Source organism: Phyllostomus discolor, chromosome 12 (assembly GCF_004126475.2).
Source record: "Phyllostomus discolor isolate MPI-MPIP mPhyDis1 chromosome 12, mPhyDis1.pri.v3, whole genome shotgun sequence".
NCBI lineage: Eukaryota > Metazoa > Chordata > Mammalia > Chiroptera > Phyllostomidae > Phyllostomus > Phyllostomus discolor.
Window position 1 is genome coordinate 64,277,828 of NC_040914.2, and position 22,611 is coordinate 64,300,438.

At 39.4% G+C, this 22,611-nt stretch overlaps 1 protein-coding gene across 3 annotated transcripts in view; it reads left to right on the plus strand.

The window, feature by feature from the left end:
* The window catches only part of PHLPP2 (PH domain and leucine rich repeat protein phosphatase 2), a 72,465-nt gene that overhangs the window by 6,712 nt on the left and 43,142 nt on the right, over positions 1–22,611 (plus strand). For all 3 annotated transcript variants that reach the window (XM_028501685.2, XM_036012154.1, XM_036012155.1), the window contains exons 2-3: positions 574–860; positions 12,487–12,620. In XM_028501685.2, the coding sequence (XP_028357486.1) occupies positions 574–860; positions 12,487–12,620 (421 nt within the window). The remainder of the gene's footprint in view (positions 1–573; positions 861–12,486; positions 12,621–22,611) is intronic.

A 22,611-nucleotide genomic window follows, 5' to 3' on the forward strand; every position in this document is an offset into this window, starting at 1 on the left:
TACTGTATATATGTTTTTAGAATAATGACTGGAACCAAATATGATGACATATTTAAATTTGTGAAAGTTGGGTAGTAGATCCACAGATGTTTTATTATTCTTGACATTTTTCTGAAAACATGAGAAGAAGAAAGGGTCAGAGAAGATGATGGTCCCTGGCTGGTTAGTGTCGTCCCCACATGCCAAGGCTGCAGTTTCGATCCCTGGTTCCGGCACGTACAAGAATCGACCAGTAAATGCCTCAATAAGGGAAATGACAGAATGATGTTTCTGTGTCTCTGCCTCTCTCCCTCGTTCCTTCCCTCCCTTCCTCTCTCTCTAAAATCAAATAAAATTAAAAAAAAAAAGGAAAGGAAAAGATGATGGGTGAGACATGAACAGCTTATAACAGTAAAGAAAACTAACTTTGCCAAGTTAGGAGTGGGCATGGCAGATGTGGGAGGCTCTGAGAAGAGGTGACACTCGATGGAGGGAGTATTGGTGAATATGGAGCAGAAAGGTGAGGTGAGAGCTGAACGTGTCTAACTCATTTTAGCTAATGATTTTTCTCTTGATTTCTTTATATTTTTTTAGAGAAATATGAAACGCAATGGAAGCAGAAATTGTTTGAATAGGAGAAGTAGGTTTGGTTCTCGAGAAAGAGACTGGCTGAGGGAAGATGTGAAGAGAGGCTGTGTTTACCTCTACGGAGCAGACACGACCACTGCCACTACAGCCACCCCCTCCTCTGCCGCCGCCTCCTCCTCCTCCTCCTCCGACTTACATCTTGTCCTTTGCACAGTAGAGACACCAGCATCAGAAATATGTGCTGGAGAGGGAAGGGAAAGCCTTTATTTACAGCTTCATGGAGACCTGGTCAGGTGAGGTCTGAATCTTACCACTCTAGTTATACTGCGGTGTAAGCAGTAGTGTTTCTGCATGGAAGTGAGCTTCGGGATTTTAATTGTGCTGGAACTGACGTTGATTATGCAGTCACTAGGCTTGAGAAAAGGTTTGTTCTTAGAATGACGACGTGATGATTCTTAAATTTAAAAACTACCAGCAAATGAAAATTTGAAGTTACTTCATTTGGATTACATAGTAGCTCAGATATATAAATCTAAAATAAATATTGTAAAAGCTTTTTTTTAGAAAGCACATGAAACTAGAATGAAGTTGAAATGCATAAAGGAAATAGAGTAAATAGTGTATATGTGTCTGTTTACATATAAATTTAAAAAGTAATGGTTCTGTGTATACTATATTATTGACTTAATATTATTTAGAAGTCTTTCCATATTAATATTTGTATAGTTTTAATTTATTTAATGGCTTTATAATATTCCACTTTATGACTCTACCATAATGTTAGCCAGTCTTCTATTAATGGACATTCAGATAGTTAATATTTTTCACTTCTGTAAGCAGTGCTGCAGAGAATATCCTTGTGCCTGTGATATTTCTGCTGTGTGGGGGTCATCTGTAGGGTAAACTCCTGGAAGTTGAATTGCTGGACTAAAGGTTGTGTGTACTTACACTTTTGATAAATATTGTCAGATTCCTCTTTGTAGAAGTTATACTTTGATGAATAACGTAAAGGCGTGCCTATTTCTCCCCTTACTTTCTCTGGAACGTGTTGGTGTTAAATTCTGTGTATAAATGCAGACATACTTGTACACAAGCGCATACTTGCTTGTGAATGGGAACGATTGTCAGCAGTTTATTCATTTTTTAATGTATTTTATTGATTATGCTATAACAGTTGTCCCATTTCCCCCCCACCCTGCACACCCTCTCCCACCCACATTCCCCCCCTTTAGTTCATATCCACATGTCATAAGTTCTTTAGCTTCTACATTTCCCATACTATTCTTGCCCTCCCCCTGTCAGCAGTTTTAAATTAGAGGATCGTAAAGTCAGCATTCCAAGGACAAACGCTTTTTCAGCCCTAATGACTTAGATTTCTGCAAATCTGATGGGAATTTTATTTTGTCATTTTAATTTTTCTTTATCTTAGTTAGTGAAGTTGAGCATATTTCCATAGGTTTAAAAGCTATTTATGTTTAAAATTGTTTATATGAAAAAGAAAAGTTTTCTTATAGTAGTCATAAGTGGTGAATATGAACTCTTTGATTCTTATTTTTAAATTACTATCTAAATTAGATGTCAAATAAGAGCTCTTTATGCCCCACCGGTGACTTTCTCTCCTCCCCCTTCTCTGTAATAAATAAATGTCTTGAAGCAGAATTCAAAGCTGTGGGTTGAATACTATTGAAAGTGAGAAAGGAAGCTCCCACTTACACCTAAAATGTGGTGATAATAGTGACACCTTTAGCTGAGCTAAAAATTGATGTCATTTTAGAAGTCTAATCTCAGGTTTTTTGTGTGTCCCATTTAGAATTTGGACTAATTCCTGAAAAAGTGGATTATCATTTGAATGTTTTCCTTGTTCACCAGTTAACTACATTTCCTAAATCCATTTGTAAAAGGAAAGGATCAGACAGGGTGATCCATAAGCTTTTCTAAATCTTAATACTGATTCTGATCTAATTTTGTCAGGGAGAAAGCCTTGACCTACATACAGCTGGTAGTGATTGATGGAATTGCTGTATTTAAAATAAGACTTACTCATTTGTATTCTAGTGTATATGTGTACAAAGATATTAAAAATATGGAGAAAACCCCACCTGAATTGGCTTGCTGCTACTAGTTGTGTTGTTAATTGAGAAGCCAAATGTGATATAGTTTACTTTTGTGAATCTGAACTACTTAAAGTGGAGAGTTTGTCTCTTAGCTCTGTGGCCTTGATAATTTTATAATGAGGTAGCACTTTGAAGATATAATTGATTAGAAAATAATGAAAACACTGTAGAACTGTGGTTTGAAAAAAATGAGTATGTTTTCATTGCTGCAGCCGGAGCTTAAGAGCCTCAAAGAATGGTGGTGATGACGATGGCCGTGAGTTTAGCTAACATCAAGTGCTGTATTTTGCTATCGGTGTGTTTAGTACTTTACACACATTTTCTCATTAAATCCTTACAATTCTAAGGGAGGTAATACAGCAACATATTATTCCTTTCAAATGAGGTAAATCAAGGCTTTGCGGGAGGTCCAGTAACCTGTACTGCCAGGTTACTAGTTGGAATGCCTACTGAGCGATTGTTTTTGCCTTGAGATGACAGTGACCCACAATGTGTAGGAATCAAGACAGATGATGGACTTTGTTGGGACTGAAGGCCTTCAGGGGAGAAACTGGCACAGTGTCCCTTACTCAGTTTCACTACTTAATAATTTTCATCTGTCTTATTCAACTGAATTGCTTGAGTTCAGTCTTATGTTATCTAATCGGAGGGATAGGTACTTCTTCATAATAGCCCTTTATAAGGGAGTTGACAATCTTAAGACATTATCTTTTTAAATAAATGTTTTTGCTGCTTACTGAAGTGTGATATGTATGTGTTCATTGTAGAAATTTTGGAAAAATTGAAAAAGTATAAAGAGAGATAATGATTTTTAATGTTTAAGCTTTTTAGATTACCATATTTTTCAGACTGTAAGACACACTTTTTTACTACATTTTTTGCTTCAAAAATTTTTTCCCTAGTTTCCTCTAAAACCTAGGTGCGTCCTATAGTCAGAAAAATACGGTACTTCATTTAATCTTCACAAAAGTCTCATGAGGTAAATGTTATTCCATTTTATAAATCAGGGAAATGAGGTTTAAAAAGCTTATGCATCTCACTTAATATTACTGAGCTGTAGGTGGTTGAGCTGGAATTTGAACTCTGGCATTCTGACACCAGATCCCAGATACTGCCTCCCCAAGGTGACATTCTTTTTCCAGATATTTTTCAAAGTGAGTGTGTAATTTAAAAATAAAAATTACGTATTTGGGGCCATACCATGTATTAAATTTTATTTACTGCCTATCTCAGTTAATTTTTGTGTGTCATTAAAAATTCCTAGCCCTGGCTGGCGTAGCTCAGTGGATTGAGTGTGGGCTGGGAACCAAAGTGTCCCAGGTTCAATTCCCAGCCAGGGTACATGCCTGGGTTGCAGGCCATAACCCCCAGCAACCGCACATTGATGTTTCTCTCTCTCTTTCTCCCTCCCTTCCCTCTCTAAAAATAAATAAATAAATAAAATCTTTAAAAAATGATAAAATATTAAAAAAAAATTCCTTAGACACTCGTTTTAATTGCTACAGGATAGTCCATTTTTTAAAAAGATTTTACTTATTTATTTTTAGAGAGGGAAGGGAGGGAGGAAGAGAGAGAGAAACATCAATGTGCGGTTGCTGGGGGTCATGGCCAGTAACCCAGGCATGTACCCTGACTGGGAATAGAACCTGCGACACTTTGGTTCGCAGTCCGCGCTCAATCCACTGAGCTACTCCAGCCAGGACAGGATATTCCATTTTATGGAGCTATTGTTTAAAAACTGAAGAATAGCCCTGATTGGTGTGGCTCAGTGGATTGAGCACCGGCCTGCCAGCTGAGAGGGCGCTGGTGTGATTTTATGGTCAGGACACATGCCTGGGTTGTGAGCCAGGTCCCTGGTTGGGGGTGTACAGGAGGTGACTCTTGCACAGTGATGTTTCTCTACTTCTCATTCTCCCTCCCCTCCCCTCTCTCTGGAAATAAATAAATAAAATCTTTTAAAAGATTGAAAAATGACATGTAGTGATCTAATGTCACCTGGGGAGCTTGCTAAAATACACATTCTAATTTAGTAGGTCTGGGGTAGGGCCTGAAATTTCACATTAAACTCTTAAGTGATAGGTTGCACTTTGAGTAGCAAGGAAGTAAAATACTTAGAATGATGTCAGGCATCAAAATAAGTGCTCGATAAATGTTACCTATTTGGGTGGTTTCCAATCACTCAGCTCTTAAGAAGTAGTGTTGTGCTGACTAAACCTTTGCCCATTAATGTTTGCACTTTGATTTTCCTGGGCTCGGTCGTAGAAGGGGATTATTGGGACTAAACTTGCCCCACGTGTTTTCCAAATCTTCCATGACTTCCTTCTTTCTGTACTCTTTTTCAGTCACGGACTTGTCACTTAAGTAAAACTGATGGGTTACTGAATTATTGAATTATAGCACTTGAAGGGAGAAATCATCTTCTAGGAAAATGAAGTCTACTCTACCTAATAGCTCGTCCAGCCTGTGCCTTTTCTTTTTGGAAAAATGTGGAGGGGGCAGGGTTTTTTGATTGTTACAACTACTGGGGAGTGTTACCAGCATCTAGAGGAAAGGGCCAGGCAGATTTAATGTACTCACTGTATGGGTGGGACAGTCTTACACAGCAAACAGTTGCCCTGTCCAGAAGGCCAGTGGTTTTCCCAAGGGGTAGTCCCTGAGACCAGGTCCCTTTGTTTCATGGGTGTGAAACAGCACCCTGGAGGGGGCATGTTGGAAGCACATTCTTGCAGCCGCCTGGTGCTAGAGCTGTGGTTGGAACAGTGTCTTGTATCTCAGTCCATTGCTTTGCACAAGATAATATTTGGCCTGTCCTTTTTACTGATCTGTTTCAGTGATAAGTGACTTGCTAGTGAAGCTTAGTGTAATCATTGCCCTCTGTCTGAAAAGTTGTAACAAGATCATATGTGACAAAGGGAGTGCCCTTTGGATATCACATATTTGCTTTAATTCTTAGTCATCATAATGACTAAGATTTCTGTGTTCTATAGACTCTCTTAAGATAAGCTAAGAAGCAATAATATGTGTAACAAAATAATACCCTTGGGATTTGGGATTCTGAGTTCTAATTCCTTTTCTGTCACTGACTTGTTGGATGACCTCTTGCAAGTCGCTAAGATTTTGTTTACCTATTCTGATGTTATAAAAGTGTAATGAAAAATCCTGTTTCAGGTTGTTAACAGTGAATGTTAGACCTTGGTTTGGCTAAGAAAGAGTTCAGAGCCAAGAATTCAATGCGAGAGAAAGTTTATTTAGAAAGTCATAGAAGTAGAAGAAGTGAGCCAGTTGGGCTGTGTGGACTCGGGAAACAAGTTACAGAGGCAAATGAAAGGCTCTTGGAGCTCACGAGAAAGAGAGAAGCAAGGGAACAGCACCCGAGGGAAGGTGGTAGGGAAAGGCACAGGCGTGTTCTATAGAGAAAGCCATGCTGGGTATTTATTTATCTGTCTTGAGACTATTTATGTGGAGGTCCCAGAGGAGGGTCTTAATAGAATATTCATCGGCTTTCGAGGTGTGTCCTTTCAGGGTCCTTGTCGCTACTGATTTGTTGGTGTCAGGGACAGAGGTCTGTTACTCGAGGCAGCTGGTCCTGATGTCAGCCATAGCGTTCCTTGTCTGGCTTTGCTGCTTATCTGGGCTTGGAGCTGAAGCACAACTGAGGCCTAGATGTATTTGGTGAGGGTCAGAAGCTCATCCTGGGAGCTTAATGATTAAGGGCTATTCTCTGGCCCCCTCATTCATTCCCCCTCCAAGGAGGTCGAACCTGTATGACTAGCAACAGGGAGGAAAGGTTCAGGGGAGGGTCCGAACCACATAACCAGCTGTATGAAGGTTCAGGGGGTCAAAACTACGTGACCAGTGATATGTTGGGGGGGGAAAGGTCACTCTGGGTGAGTTTCACTCTATAATACTTGGTTTCCCAGTTCCTAGGCACCTGGGCTTTCTGCCTGGTGACCTATACCTGGCCTGTCCTTCCTTCTCGGCTGGTGTCTGTCTAACTGCCTACTAAATCAAGGATATATACCAAAAGGATTGTCACTGAGGAAGGGAAAAGGAGATTATTTTTGTTTTGTGCTTCATATTTCTGTACTATTTTAAAACTTTATATCTTTAAAGATTTTATTTGCTTATTTTAGAGAGGGGAAAGGAGGGAGAAAGAGAGGGAGAGAAACATCAATATGTGGTTGCCTCATGCGGCCACCCCGTGTCCCCCCCCCGCCCCCTCACTGGGGACTGCCCACAACCCAGGCATGTGCCCTGACTGGGAGTCGTAGAACTGGGACCCTTTGGTTTGCAGGCCAGCACTCAATCCACTGAGCCACACTAGCCAAGGCTATTTAAAAATTTTATTTAAAAAATTTAAAAGAATATGTTATACATTAATTAATTTGTTTTTATTTAAAATCTATTTGGTTTTACACTTCTGAAATCAGCTTGTGTCTTAGAGTTGTTGGTGGGTCACAATTGAAGTGGCAGTATTTTTATTTCTTAATGGTTATTGCAGTACCATCTGGTTATTGCTGTACAGTTCTGACGGTAACCATCCAGAGTTTGCAAAGACTTCACAAGTTAAAAGGCATAGGACCCCCAAAGACTGTCCTTAGTTCAGATTCTGGCCACGTTTCTGACCATCTGGATACAAGTTCGGGGATTTCCATAATCCCTGAAGGCTCACTAATTCACTAGGACGACTCACAGAGCTCAAGAAAGCACTATACTTAAAATTGCAAGGATACAAATCAGAACCAACCAAATGAAGAGACACACAGTGTCCTGAAGGTGGAACTTACGTTACCAACCCCCATGTCACTATCCCAGGACATTAACTTGCTCACACACCAGGAAGCTCCATGGAACTTCAGTACAGTTTTTATTGGGTAGGCTTGATTGATCAAATCACTGATCATGTACTTGAATTCAACCTTCAGCCCTCTCTCCTCCCTCAAGGTTGGGCCATCTCCTAGCCCCAACCCAGTCCTCTCATCACATGGTTAGTCTTTTTGATGACCAGTCCCCATCCTGAGTTATCACATCTCTTGGCATAAACTCAGGGGTGATCCAAGGGACTCATGAATAAGACACTCCCACTATTCAGAAAATTCCAAGGATTTAGAATCTCCCTACCAGGAACCAGGGACAGAGACTAGTAAGATTCTTTACTATACAACAGTGATGCAAAATGATGGTGTATTAGACTTAATGGAATACAGTAATTTTAAAGCAACTTTTTAGGCTCCTTGATGTAAGTTAACATATGAAGTGTTTTGAGCTTTCTTCTGCATAAAGTACTTTATGTAAAATAATGTTGTTTGCCTAAAAGAAGTTAGGTGTGTAATGAAACCAGCATAAGTTCAAACTTTGGTGCCATTATGTACTAACTGTGTGACTCTCTGAACCCCATTTTTCTTTTTTAAAAAGATTTTATTTATTTCTAAGGAGAGGGGAAGGGACGGAAAAAGCGAGGGAGAGAAACATCAACATGTGATTGCCTCTCGAGTGCGCTCCACTGGGGACCATGCCTGCAACCCAGGCATGTGTCCTGACTGGGAATTAAACTGGTGACCCTTTGGTTCACAGGCCGGCACTAAGTCCTCTGAGCCACACCAGCCAGGGCTCCCCATTTTTCTTATTTGCAAAATAGCTATAGCTTTGTAAAATGTAAAACACTTCCAGCATAGTGTCGGGCATGGAGTGGACATTCACTGAAGTATCCTTATTGTTGCTGTTTGTCTTATCTAGTAGTTGGTCTTAACATTTGCAGCTTTTACCTTTATAGGTGGTCAGGGATTGGGTTTTAATCTGAATTTGATGTAGAGAATGCAGCTGTGCCTTTGATATAATGTATTATTCCCTTTGTTGGATTTTAATAATGTGAACTTTTGTTTCCCATTATTAACTAGAATTCTTGTGAAGTGAACCTTGGAATAAAATTTATTTCTCTCTTACCTGTGGGCACCATTTAGAATAACTGTTGACTACTCCTCTTGGCTAAGAGTTATAAACCAGTGTTAATAGCATTACTGTATTGGTTGGCTGGCTTGGAGAGGATTAACCATATCCATATATATTCAGATTCACAGGGACGTAGTAGTTCCTGGCAGCCTTGGAAGCAAACTGAAATTATTAAAGGAGTTTTACTCTCTCCTTAAAGCAGTTAGAAGTTTCAAATGCTGAGTGTCTGGATTCTTTCATTGCCAACTTTAGTGTCTTCTACACCTGTTTTGCAGTATACAGTTTGCCTTTGATTCGTGAAGAGTTTTAGCACATAGCTAATTGCTAGCCTGTTAAACTTTTGGAACTTTGAAACACAAAATTGATCTGTAAGCATATTACAGCATTTCCCTCCCCCTTACTCTCTACTCTTTTAAGCAGATGAGTTTAATAAGTAAGTGGAATTAGTTCATTTTCCTTGTTTTTGCAGTCCTTGAAATATCTTGTTTACTCATTTATGCTAAATTAATAAGAACAGATGTGGAGATTCTCTTGTGTTTTTTTTTTCTTCTCCCAGCAGGGAGAATGCTTTCTTGAGGTGGAATGCTACATGGAGAGAGGGTTTCAAATCTACAGAGCCTTTTCTTTCTAAATTTATTATTCTATTTTATTATTTTCTAATTGAATTTGTCAGGGTGACATTGGTCAGTAAAATTATATAGGTTTCAGGTATACAATTCTATATCAATCTACAGAGCCTTTTTGGGAAAGGAAATTTGATCATGTAAAGTATGTCAGAATTAGGATGTTTCCATTTCCCTTGGTTTTCTAGAGAGAAGTTAAAAAATTGAACTAGTTAGATTTAACCAGAACATATTATTTCTTAGCCCTGAATATGTGGTCATTGTATGGAATTTTGATATTTAAATACATTGAACTCTGTGTCCAAAAATAATAGCAGGGTTCAGGTAGAATTTCCATTATATTAGGAAGGTATCTTGGGTATCATAGACTCTTGAGTTCCAAAAGGCCCTGAAGATCATCTGAACCAATGTGCTTCTTAAGTAGTCTCTTCTGAAATACTGGTGACAGATGGCTCTGTGAGCTCTTTTGAGAGGCAGTGTGTTTCATTATCGGCAGCTCTGATTACTGAGGTTCTTCCTCATTTTACCCATTTCCCTGTGCAACACCTTCTCGTAGTTCCTAGGCCCGTTCTTCGGAGCAGTCCAGAGTACTCTTACATCTTATCCTTGTTGACACTGCAAGAGGTAGATAGCTCTTCATGCACTTGGCCTCCTTGTCTTCAAGTTAATCCTTCAGTCATTCGTATTACAGGGCTAACTGACCTTTCTGGGATACAGATTATTAGAAGCCCCTTTTAAAATGCATCTTTCTTAAGAAGAATTCTACCCTTCTATGGGGAAAATGCCTAACATTGTCATAAGCTCTTTGTGAATTTTTATTTTATTTGCCTAGAGATTCATGGTAACTGATACCTTTATTCTGAAAAGATTATTTTTTGTTTCTATTAAATTCAATGTCTATTGGTCTTCATAGGCTTTTTGTCCCCTGGCCACTCCCCTGTAGTCGTCCTGAGTTTATAGAAGCTAAAAACCTGAGCTGAGCAGTCGGGAGGGGCCAGGTGTTCGTTTTATTTTATTTACTTCTTTTTGTGCTCCTCAGTGTGATTTCCATCCCTAAATTGTCGTTTTGATGCAGGTACTGTGTGTACATTCAGCTTCGTAGCATTCCATTTCATGTTATTTTTTACTTAAATCTTATGGGCAACAGTATTTTCTTGTTCTTGAACCACAAAGCAAATGTCCTTTATGTATTTTTGCTATGATGGGATGTGTTTCATGTTGCTTCTAATTAATGCTTAAGTTTTCTAAACAGAATCCTTTTAAGACATAAAAGACTAATGTTCTTCAAAAACTTTTGAAGTACATAGGAAAGTACATAGACTTTCCTATATTTGTTTTTTGTTTTTTTCAGATGGGGAAACAGTCTATTTTTATTCTAAGTAAAATTTGATTCCAGTTCTAAGACTTTAAAAATAATATTTGTCAGTATACTGTTGAATACTACTACTACATGCAAGATGCTTTGCTAAGCAGTACATGCTATATAATATCTTCTAAGTAAACAAATTTAATAATAGCTGTCTGAGTTAGGTGTTACTGTTATTCTCATTATATAGATGAGGAATTTAAGACAGTGAGGGTTAAACAGCTTGTCCAAGGGCATGTAGTTGATAAGTGGCAGAAACGAGACAAACCAAGGCAGTCTGACTTCCGGATCCCATACTCTTAGTCACTGTATTTACAGCTGTTTGCCTTCTGATAAAACCATTGTAAATGAGCCGTCTTGCTGTTATCGCTGAGATAGCCCTTTCTGTCAAAATACACATTGATCATTTTGTTTTTGTTTTTTAAATATTTTAAAGTATTTTAAGTATATACAATTTAAAATATGCAGTGTCACCAGAGGCCACGACTGATTACTAGACATTCTGATTTTACTTACTTTCAGTCAGGACCATGTAATATAAATGATTTCTGTGGAATTGTTGGGCCATTTTATTTCTAGTTTTTATGGAAGAATCGTCTATGAAGCCAGTGCGACCTGGGACATAGCAGGCAACCCAAAGCCTGCATCTCTAATTGTGTGTGAAGCTTACATGAAATCAGATATGGCCAAGTATAATCTTGTATATTTCATAATTTTGCTGCCTTTAAGTTTGGACTTCGGGTTTTTAAAGGACCCTGAAAGGGTTCCTGAGACTCTTTGAAAAGGTCCACGAGGCCCAAACTTTTTTGTAATAATATTAAGGCATTGATTTTCTTTTTCACTCTCAGTGTCCCATACATGTACAGAGGGGTTTTCTAGAGGCTAAATAGCATGTTATCACAACAGATTGAATTTAGGAGCAGATCTGAGAATCCAGCTGTTTTCCATTCAAGCAGCAACTAACAAAAATATAAAATAGTGCTACTCTCTTCACTTAAAGTTGTTTAATTTTGGAAAATATTTTTATCAGAGAATATTATTTATGTTAATGTCACTGGTTCATTATTGTTGCTTAAAAATGAGTAAATGAAAAACCAAAACCAAAAAATGAATAAACAACTGTTTGGAAATTCTTTTTTTGTTTTTTCCAAAAGTTTTTTAAAGCTTTATTTGTAAAAGATATTATTTATTTATTTTTTAGACAGAGGGGGAGGGAGGGAGGGAGGGAGAGAAATGTGGTTGTCTCTCGAGAGCCCCCTACCAGGGACCTGGCCTGCAACCCAGGCATGTGCCCTAGACTGGGGATCGAACTGGCGACCTTTTGGTTCACAGGCCAGCGCTCAATCCACTAAGCCACACCAGCCAGGGTGGGAATTCTTAATTTTAGTTTCTAATTCAGTAGATATTGATAGATATGCCCCATGTAAACAAATGCTCGTTGGGGTCCTCAAAGACCATACTGGGGTATTGGACCAAGAACTTTGAGCACCACTTATTTAGATTAGTTGTATTGTATGATATTAAAGAAAATCTTGATATAGAAGTAAAATAAACATCTAGAGCATATTAAAAGATTTAAAGAACTAAGCCCTGGCTGGTGTAGCTCAGTGGATTGAGCGCGGGCTGCAAACCAAAGTGTCGCAGGTTCGATTCCCAGCCCACGGTACGTGCGTACATGCCTGGGTTGCAGGCCATAACTCCCAGCAACTGCACATTGATGTTTCTCTCTCTCTCTCTCTCTCTCTCTCTCTTTTCCTTCCCTCTCTAAAAATAAATAAATAAAATCTTTTAAAAAAGATTTAAAGAACTAAATGAGGCATTTTTATTAATTACTACTCAATATTTTTCTTTTGAACGGTGCGAGCAGGAGACTGGAACCTACCGAACGACCCCTTCAAATTGTGTACGATTACTTGTCCAGGCTGGGGTATGACGACCCTGTGCGCATCCAGCAGGAAGCGACAAATCCCGACCTCGGCTGCATGCTTCGGTTTTACGGTGGTAAGAACAGATCAGTGACTGTGTTAACTGCTTTTCGGTTGATTGTTTATGCCTCTGTCTGTCTTTAGCTTCTAAAAGCATTTAATCAGATCTGTTTTTAAGCCAATGAACTATTAAACAATAAAAACAAGGGGGTGGTGGTTAATGGAAGACTTTATAAATATTAGCCAAAAATATCTTCTGTATTTTTACTCTTTTTGTTTTAATATTTTGTTGACTTACTAGAATTATTTTTTTACCTTTGCCAGAATTTTGATCAAATCATGCTTTAATATCAATTAAATTTTCAAATTCCTTATAAAGCCCATGAACTTCTGGGTAGTTTTAAAATGTTGAGAAGTAAGTGGTCATTATTATTTATGACTTAACATTTGATGAATTCACCTATCAAATGTGTATATTGTTGTATTAAGTGGGCTTTAAATTTAGGATTTTTTACATTCTCTTGGTACATTTCTCTCCTTCCAACATTTTTTACCTGATCACTTCAATAATAAAGTTAGATTTATTAAAATCAGATACTTTTAGAACATTACTTTTCAGATATACATAGTCCATTAATACCACTATTGAGAACCATTTATTGACTGCTTACTATGTGCTTTTATGCTTCAGAATTACCTAATTTAGACATTAAGTCCACCTATGTGATAGGAACCATTAGGTTGTTGTACAGATGAGAAAACTGAGGCAGAAGTGAAAAAACTTGTTCAAAGTCATACAACTAGTAAGTGACAGAACCATGTAACACTTGATATTTTTGAATTAATATACCCCAACTATCAAACAGTTGAACTAATAACTAAATTATTCACTAATATGTATGTAGGCATAACCATTGGCTAAGATTCTCTGCTCCCATTTCTCCAATTATTGTTTTATTCTTTGTATAATTTCCTTTTTTGTGTATGTGTGAGAGAGAGAAACATAGATTCGTTGTTTTGTTTGGTTATGCATTTATTGGTTGATTCTTGTATGTGCCCTGACCAGGGATCGAACCTGCTGCCTTGGCTTATCAGGCCAACGCTCTAACCAGCTAACTACTTGACCAGGGCTCTGTATACTTCTTCTTTTTTTTTAATTGATTATACTATTACAGTTGTCCCAATTTTTCCCTCTTGTCCCCTTCTACCAGCAATCCCACTCCTGGCAATCCCCCCTCTTTTGTTCATGTCCATGGGTCATGCATACAAGTTCTTTGGCAATTCCATTTCCTATACTTTCTCTTAACATCCCTCTGCCTATTCTGTAACTACTAATTTGTATTAATCCCTTCACTTTTCCCTCATTCCCCCAGACACCCCTCTTAACTAGCCACCATCCTAGGGTTCTCCATATTTATGATTCTGTTTCTGTTCTGCATGTTTGCTCATTTTGGTTTTTAGATTCAATTGTTGATAGTTATGTATTTATTGCCTTTTTAATGTTCATAGTTTTGATCTTCTTTTTCTTAAATAAGTCCCTTTAACATATATAAAATAATAGTTTGGCGATGATTAACTCCTTTAGCTTTACGTTGTCTGTGAAGCACTTTATCTGCCTTTCAATTCTAAATGATAGCTTTGCTGGATAGAGTAACCTAGGTTGTAGGTCCTTGCTTTTCATCACTTTGAATACTTCTTGCTAGTCCCTTCTAGCCTGCAAAGTTTCTTTTAAAAAATCAGCTAACAGTCTTATGAGAACTCCTTTGTAGGGAATTAACTGCTTTTCTCTTTCTGCTTTTAAGATTCTCTCTTTATCTTTAACCTTTGGCATTTTAATTATGATGTGTCTTGGTGTGGTCCTCTTTGGGTCCATCTTGTATGGGACTTTGTGCTTCCTGGACTTGTATGTCTGTTTCCTTCACCAAATTAGGGAAGTTTTCTTCTATTTTTTCAAATAGGTTTCCATTTTCTTCCTCTTTCTGTGAATGTTGGAACATTTAAAGTTGTCCCAGAGGCTCCTTACACTATCCTTGATTTTTTTGTATTCTTTTTTCTTCTTGCTGTAGTGATTGGATGTCTTTTTCTTCCTTATGTTCCAACTCATTGATTTGATTCTTGGCTTCATCCAATGAGGCTGTTGATTCTCTGTAAATTGTTCTTTATTTCAGTTAGTGTATCCTTCATTTCCGCCTGTGTCTTTTTTATGCTATTGAAGTACTCACAGAGTTCCTTGAGCATCCTTATAACCAGCGGTTTGAACTCTGCATCTGATAGATTGCTTATCTCCATTTTGTTTAGCTCTTTTTCTGGAGTTTTGATCTGTTTTTTCATTTGGGCCATATTTCTTTGTCTCCTCATTTTGGCAGCCTCCCCATGTTTGTTTCTGTGTATTAGGTAGAGCTTCTTTGACTCTGTGTCTTAGTATTGTGGCCTAATGCAATAGGTGTCCTGTAGTGTCCAGTGGCACAGCCCACCCTATCTCCCAAGCCGTGTACTCGAGGTGCACCCTCTGTGTGGTCTGAGTACTCCCTCCTCTTGTAGATGAGTCTTGATTGCCATCAGCAAGTAAATGGGAAGGATTTACCCAGTCCAGACAGTTGGCTGTGACTCCTGGCCAACGACCACCTCCCTCCATGGCTTGTGATGAGGTGATTGGGTGGTACTCCAATGTGGTCTGTAACTGTCCACTGGCAGTGCAGGCTCTGGGGTTTCCCGGGTGATACAGGCCAAGGTCAGCCTCCATCTGTGTTCTGTCTGGGGCCCCTTGGCATAAGCTACACCGCGATCTGAGATGGCTGCTGCTAGGGGCTGATCCAGGGCCTACTCAGTGAGAGTTAAGGGGGGGCGGGGGGTGGGGCTGGGCTCCGCTTGTGCTTGTTTGAGAGGATTTAGGAAGGACTGAAGCCTGCAAATAGCCCAGCCCTCAGTATGGAAAAGCCACTGTTACCCCCTAGGGTGGGCTTGTAAGTTGAATGCAGAGGACCCTTAGGTAATCATCAGGGTGGGATTTACTGTGAGAACCAGGTTGATGCAGATCCAGATATGGTACTATAGCACTGTGGCTGTGTGGGGGGCAGGGCCCAGAAAAGGTATAATGGCCTGCTGTCTGCAGTTCTGCCTGAGAGGAAGCTGTCCCCAAGCTCTTGCCCTGATGTCTGCCACTGCAGTTCCTCCCTATATACCACTGGGGCCCTTCAAGGTGCTACCCGGTGCTGGAGCCCGTAGGGAGTGAGTCTGTGTGTGTCTTTGTATACTTCTTGATACAACTCTTGTGAGATATTACAAACCAGTTTTATTAAATGTACTTCACAAAAGATTTTATTTATTATTTTCATCAATAGTATTTTATAACATGGTGTTCCTTAGAAGTTGGTTTTGTTTTATTTCCATTAGTTTTTCTCCTTTGCTAGTTCTTGGAAGGAGAATAGCTAGATTGAAGTTAAATCTGCAGAAAAGCTTTTAAAACTAATTTGAGGCACACAACCCATCTATTACTAAAACTTTTTTTTGTTGTTAACAAAAAAAGCTACTTGGAACAGTAGCAAGCTCCTTATCTGATTGTGTTTTAATGCGAGTTCTTCATTATATGTTTTTATTCTTGAATGAAAGTTGAACCTTAAAGTGCCCTCGAGGTCCTTTTTAACTATGGAGATTGCATTTGCATTGTTATATTGCACAGTTGTTTGTACTGATTCCACTGATTTTTTTCAATGACCACCTGATAAATTACGGCATGCTCAGGATCTTAATATACCATTCAGCAGATATTTCCAGTAAAGCCTAAAAGAGTACCAGTTTGTAGTACTTACATTTTGGGGAGTCTTTAACAGAGAACATCTCCAAAAGTGAACTCTGTTAATTTAGAGAAGCTAATAAAATTTACTGAGAAATTATGTTTGGGAAAGAGGTTTTTAAAACAAATAATTTTTGAAAATAGGCCCCACACATGCATATACCCCCGCCCCAAAAACAAAAGGTAAAAATATATCTGTAGATAAAGGGTATGAATTATCAATTGGCTGTGTAACAAATTGCCTCAAAACTTGGTGACTTAAAATGATAACAAATATTATTTCATACTGTTTCAGTGGGTCAGAAATCAGGAGAAATTTAGCTGGCTGGTTCTGGCTTGGGTCCCGTGAGATTGTAGTCACTCTCTTGGTTGAGGCTGTAGGAGTCTGAAGGCTTGAGTTTGGCTGGAGGGTTCAAATCTAGCACGGCTCACTCACGTGGCTGTTGGTAGAAGGCCTCAGTTCCTCACCTGGAGAAGCCATATGGCTTGGCAGGAGATCTTGATTCCTCGATGTTTGGACCTCTCTGTAGGACTCCTTAAGTATCTTCATGACAGGGCCACTGGCTTCCGCTAGTGATGAGACACACACAGGCTTTCGTGATTTTTATGATCTGCCCTCATCAGTTACCATCATTTTCACCACTTTCTGTTTATTAGACGTGAATCACCAAATACAGCCTACATTATGGGTAGGGGAATTAGGCCTCACCTTTTGAAGACAGGAGTATGAGTTTTAGATATACCTTAAAACTGTCACAAAATTATGTTTCCCTTTCACCTTCCTTGTACCAAAACTGTTTTAATTAGTGTACTTTTATGATAGATTTTGATAGCTGATAGGCAAGTTCCTTATCATCGTGCTTCTCTGAAAAATGAGCGCTCTCTTAGAATCAGAGAAGTCTTTGTGAAGAAGTAGTATTTAGGTTGGTTCTTTAAACATTGACAGAATTTCAGTAAGCAGAAAGGAGGAGGAGGGCATGGGATGAGAGACTAGACATCTCAAGGCATGTTCTGTGAGTCAGATAGATGGACCAGATTGTTTTTAGCCTTGAGTGCAGTATCAGGAGTGTGGCCTTCATTGGGTAGGTGGTAGCTGGGAGCGATGGGACCCAAGTGAGCCAGAGAAAGATGAATCTGGCAGTAGTGTGGATGATAATTCAGATGTGGATCAATAGGAATCTGAACTATAGAATAGAAAGAAATCATTCACCTGAGAAACTTTCTGAAGGAATATTCCGTAAGAGTTGATGGTTGGTTGAAAAGCGGAGTTGAAGAGAACATAAGAGTTGAAGCTGACTCTTGAGGTCAGGAGAATGACAGGACTTGAGTTGGGAGAAGGAGCTGGTTTGCAGGAATGGTGATGACTTGGTTTTAGGCATGCTTCCTTTTACTTTTAAGTGACAGTTAAGTATCCAGCTTGAGGATGTCTGCTAGATAGTTGGAAATGCGGAGCTAAAGCTGAGGAAATAAAGATCTGGGAGTGAAGTACATGAGGACGTTAAAGCTGTGGAAGTTAAAGATATCTTGGAAAGAACAATTAATTGTATTAGGAAAAGAAGGAGGCTTAAGGCAGAACTTTCATTATAATAACTGGTATTTGTTTTATACCCTTGTTATGTTTGAACATTTTCTAAAGTGTTGAGTACTCTCCATACCCCCTCCCATGTAATCCTTATACCCCTATAGGTATGTTTTATTATTCCAGAGAGGTTGTAACTTGCCCCAGTCAAATAGCATAGTTAGGAAGCACATAAATCTGTCTGGTTCCAAATTTCGCTCTTTTAGCTTCTACACTTACTCCACCATTTAGTTGTTGGAGAAAGAGTGTAGAGAACTGGAAAGGACGAGAGATCATGTAATCTAACTTCTTGGTCTCAAACTTGGGAAACTAAGGCATAAAGATACAAGACGGTTTTGGGGTCATGAGACCAGATGGAACTGCTGAGCTACCCTGGCTTCTCAAAAGTTTTCTGCTGAAATATGTCAAACAGCAGAAGGTTTTTTGAGTTGTATGGGGAGCCTGTTGCAAATTTGTAATTTATTTTGAGGTTTCCTGTTTTATTCTTTAAATGTAAGTAAATATTTCATTTTTTACCACTAATGTATCAGCCAATATTTCATTGTTTGTCTGTTCAACTTTTTGTTTTGTGCTAGCTTTAGGTTTTCATGGCACTTGGAAAGACGATACAGAAAGGTCCTGCACACCCTGCCTTCATGCAGTCACTTGAATTGTTGGGGTATAAATAGTGCTTCACTCTTCTCTGGCTTCTTTCAAAATTTTTTCTTAGCCTTTAATTTTTCCACAGTTTGATCATGAAATGTCTGAGCTTGAACTTCTTTGGGTTTATCCTGTTTGGGGTTCACTGAACTTCTTGAGTCTGTAAGTCTGTGTCTTTCACTTGGGAAGTTCTCATCCATTTTTTCTTCAGATAATTTTTAAGCATTATACTTTCTTTTCTCCCTTTGGCTCTATCCCTTAGTTCAGTTTTCAGAGTTTCTAGCATGCTGTTTGGGATCAATTGATTCTCGTGTACCGCAGGGCTGAGCCCAGTTTATCAACAACGGTATGGGACCATTGTCCAGAGCTCCTTTCCATTCGTGGTGTCCTGGGGCTTTAACCCACCCTGTCAGGCACTTCCCACAGTTGAATTCATACTCCAGGGCTCAGTGACAGGAGACAGAAAGTGCAACAGGTTTCACGTCACTCTCTTGGGACTGCAGATCTTCCAATCAGAGAGGGAAGGAAGTTCACCCCCTTCAGAGTTTCAGATGCCAGTGTCCCTGACCCTTGTAGCCAAGGAGGGTGCTGGGTTTTGAGAAAATGAAGAAAAGGGGGGATAAAAAGAAAAGATGAGGAATTTCCTGTACTTTCTCTGAGCGTTAGGAGACCTCGTTCCTACTCCTCAAGGCAGAACTCGAGGGCTTCTCTTAGAGCTCTCTCTGCACCAGTGCCCTCTTCTGGGTTTGGGGCTTCTTGAGTCCTGGTTGGAGGATGTCAGAGGAAGAAAAAAGGGTAAACTTGCCATTGGTTAGGTGGTATTTCAAATTCTGTTCTTCCCTAATTCGTGGGGTCTTCATATGGCTGCTCTGTGTATTCTGTCCAGATTTATAGGTGCATTCAGTAGGAGAGACAGGATGCAGTGTGCTTTCTCCATTTACTCAGAATCAAGAAGTGCTTCATTTTAATATAGTACAATTTAATGCTTTTTCTTTGTTTTCTAGAAGCTTTACTGTTTTAGTTTTCAGTTTCTATTCACAGTCCATCTGTATGACTTTTATTCTCTTTGTTTTGAGTATCATTATGACCTCCTGGTCTGGTATATATTTATTTCAACTCATTACAGCCATTCTTTTTTCTTTTTGTGTTCTTAATATTGCTTTATTGTCCTTTTATTTTTAAGTATATTTTATTGATTATGTTACCACAGTTGTCCCAATTTTTACCCCTTTGCAACACTCTGCCCCATACCCCCTTTCCCTCCACCAGTCCCCCCTTAGTTTAGGTCTGTGGGTCATGCATGTAAGTTCTTTGGCTTCTCCATTTCCTGTACTATTCTTAACATCCCCCTGTCAATTTTGTACCTACCAATTATGCTTCTTTTAAAAAGATTTTATGTTTCTATTATTTATTTTTAGAGAGAGGAAGGGAAGGAGAAAGAGAGGGAGGGAAACGTCAGTGTGTGGCTGCTTCTTGAGTGCTCCTACTGGGGACCTGGCCCTCAACCCAGGCATGTGCCTGGACTGGGAATCAAACTGGTGACCCTTTGGTTCTCAAAGCTCAATTCACTGAGACACATCAGCTAGGGCCCAATTATGCTTTTTAATCCCTGCACCTTTCCCCCATTCCCCCATTGCCCCCACCCCCTGCTGATAACCCTCTAAATGATCCCTCTATGAATCTGTTCCTTTTCTGGTTGTTTGCTTAGCTTGTTTGTTTGTGTAGAATTAGTTGTCGATAGTTGTGAATTTGTTGCCTTTTTAATGTTCATAGTTGTGATCTTCATTTTCTTAAATAAGTCCCTTTAACGTTTCAAGTAATAATGGCTTGGTGAGGATGAAGTCCTTTAGCTTTACCTTATCTGGGAAGCACTTTATCTGCCTTTCAATTCTAAATGATAGCTTTGCTGGATAGAGTAATCTAGGTTGTTGGTCCTTGCTTTTCATCACTTTGAATACTTCTTGCCAGTCCCTTCTAGCCTGCAAAGTTTCTCTTGAAAAATCACCTGACAGTCTCATGGTAACCCCTTTGTAGGGAATTAATGGCTTTTCTCTTACTGCTTTTAAGATTTTCTCTTTATCTTTAACCTTTGGCATTTTGATTATGATGTGTCTTGGTGTGGTCCTCTTTGGGTCCACCTTGTTTGGGCCTCCCTCTGCTGCCTGGACTTGTATGTCTGTTTCCTTCACCGAATTAGGGAAGATTTCATTATTTTTTCAAATAAGTTTTCAATTTCTCACTCTTCCTCTTCTCCTTCTGACATCCCTATGATTCAGATGTTGGCATGTTTAGAGGTATCCCAGAGTTTTTTTATACTATCCTCATTTTTGTGAAATCTTGTTTCTTCTCTCTTGTGAAATCTTGTTTGTTCTCTGGTTGAATGTTTATTTCTTCCTTATGTTCCAAATCATTGATTTGAATCCCAGCTTCCTTCCCTTCATGGTTGGTTCCTTGTAGATTTTTCTTTATTTCACTTAGTGTAACCTTCATTTCTTCCTTTATGTTGTTGTCATACTCAATAAGTTCTTTGAGCATCCTGATCACCAGTGTTTTGAACTCTGCATCTAATAGGTTGGCTGTCTCTGTTTTGTTTAGTTCTTTTTTCTAGGCTTTGGTTCTGTTGTTTCATTTGGGCCATATTTCTTTGTCACCTCAATTTGGCAGTCTCCCTTTGTTTTGTTTCTGTGTATTAGGTAGATTTGCTTTGATTCCCCATAAAAGGCTCCTGTAAATTATGTGGGGTGGAGCCTTAGGTAATTGCCAGGGCAGGGCAACCCCCTTCACCCTTTCGTGGCTCTGTGCGAGGGGGTGTGGCAGAGGGAAGGCTTGGAGGGAGCGGCTTTATTGCTGCCTGGCTTCTGGGGCTTTGTCTGGCACTTGCCTCATTTCCAGTCACTTCACCCACTCCTTGTGTGCAACTAGCACCCATTCAGCTGTTGCCTTGGTGCCGAGTGCCAGAGTGGGTGGGTTTGTTTACATTTTAAGACCATGTAGGCCCTTTAAGTGAACCCCCCTGAAAATCTGGTAGTTTCCTCCATGCTCCAACCCCCACTGGTTTTTATAGCCAGAAGTTACGGGGCTTTATATTCCCAGCACTAGGTCTCTGGGCTGTGTGGTCTGGTCTGGGGCTGGGATCATCTGCTTCCAAGATATCCCTCCCAGTTTTTATCCATCACAAGTGAATGGGGGACCACCCGTGCCAGTTCTGCTACCTCCTCTCTGCGCCACACCGTGCATCTCCTCACTTCTCTGTTGTGACTCCTCCCCTCCTCCCCTTCTGGATGAATGTGGCTTCTTTAAATCCTTGGTTGTTGGACTTCCATACAGTTCGATTTCCTGACAGTTCTGGGTATTGTTTGTTTTGAGATTTAGTTGTGATTCCTTTCTGTGGTTGCCCAAGGAGGCAATGTGTGTCCACCTATGCCTCTGTCTTGACTGGAAGTCTATTATCCATTACAGCCGTTCCTTTTGGTGCTCAGTTTGTCTGATCTTGGCTACTGGGAGCTCTTCTCACTTGGTTTCTATGTCCCTCCAATATGACTGCAGTAGTCTTTGATAGCCTTCTGGATTTTCCATCAAGTTCTTGCACAACAAAATGTACTAAGCCGTTTTTTTTCTCGTCTGACTCAGAGTAAGAATAGAACATTTTTTAAGGACTCATGGTTCATTTTAATGAAAAATTATATTTAGGTATATTTTGTTATGGGCAGTGAAGGTACTCATTGCTACAGGGTTACCCTTGATTCTCTTTTTAGAAATGTTTTTTAAATGATAAAAGCTATTCATTTATTTTTTAAATTTAAATTATTTTATTGTTGTTCAATTACAGTTGTCCATATGTTCTCCCCTCCCCTCCCCCCACCCCCTCCAAACCTGCCTCCCTCCCTTGCTTCCACCCTCCCCCTTGGTTTTGTCCGTGTGTCCTTTATAGTAGTTCCTGAAAACCCTTCTTCCCACTCTCCGCTCCCCTCTGGCTGTTGTTAGATTGTTCTTAATTTCAGTGACTCCGGTTATATTTTGTTTGCTTTTTTCTTTTGTTGATTGTGTTCCAGTTAA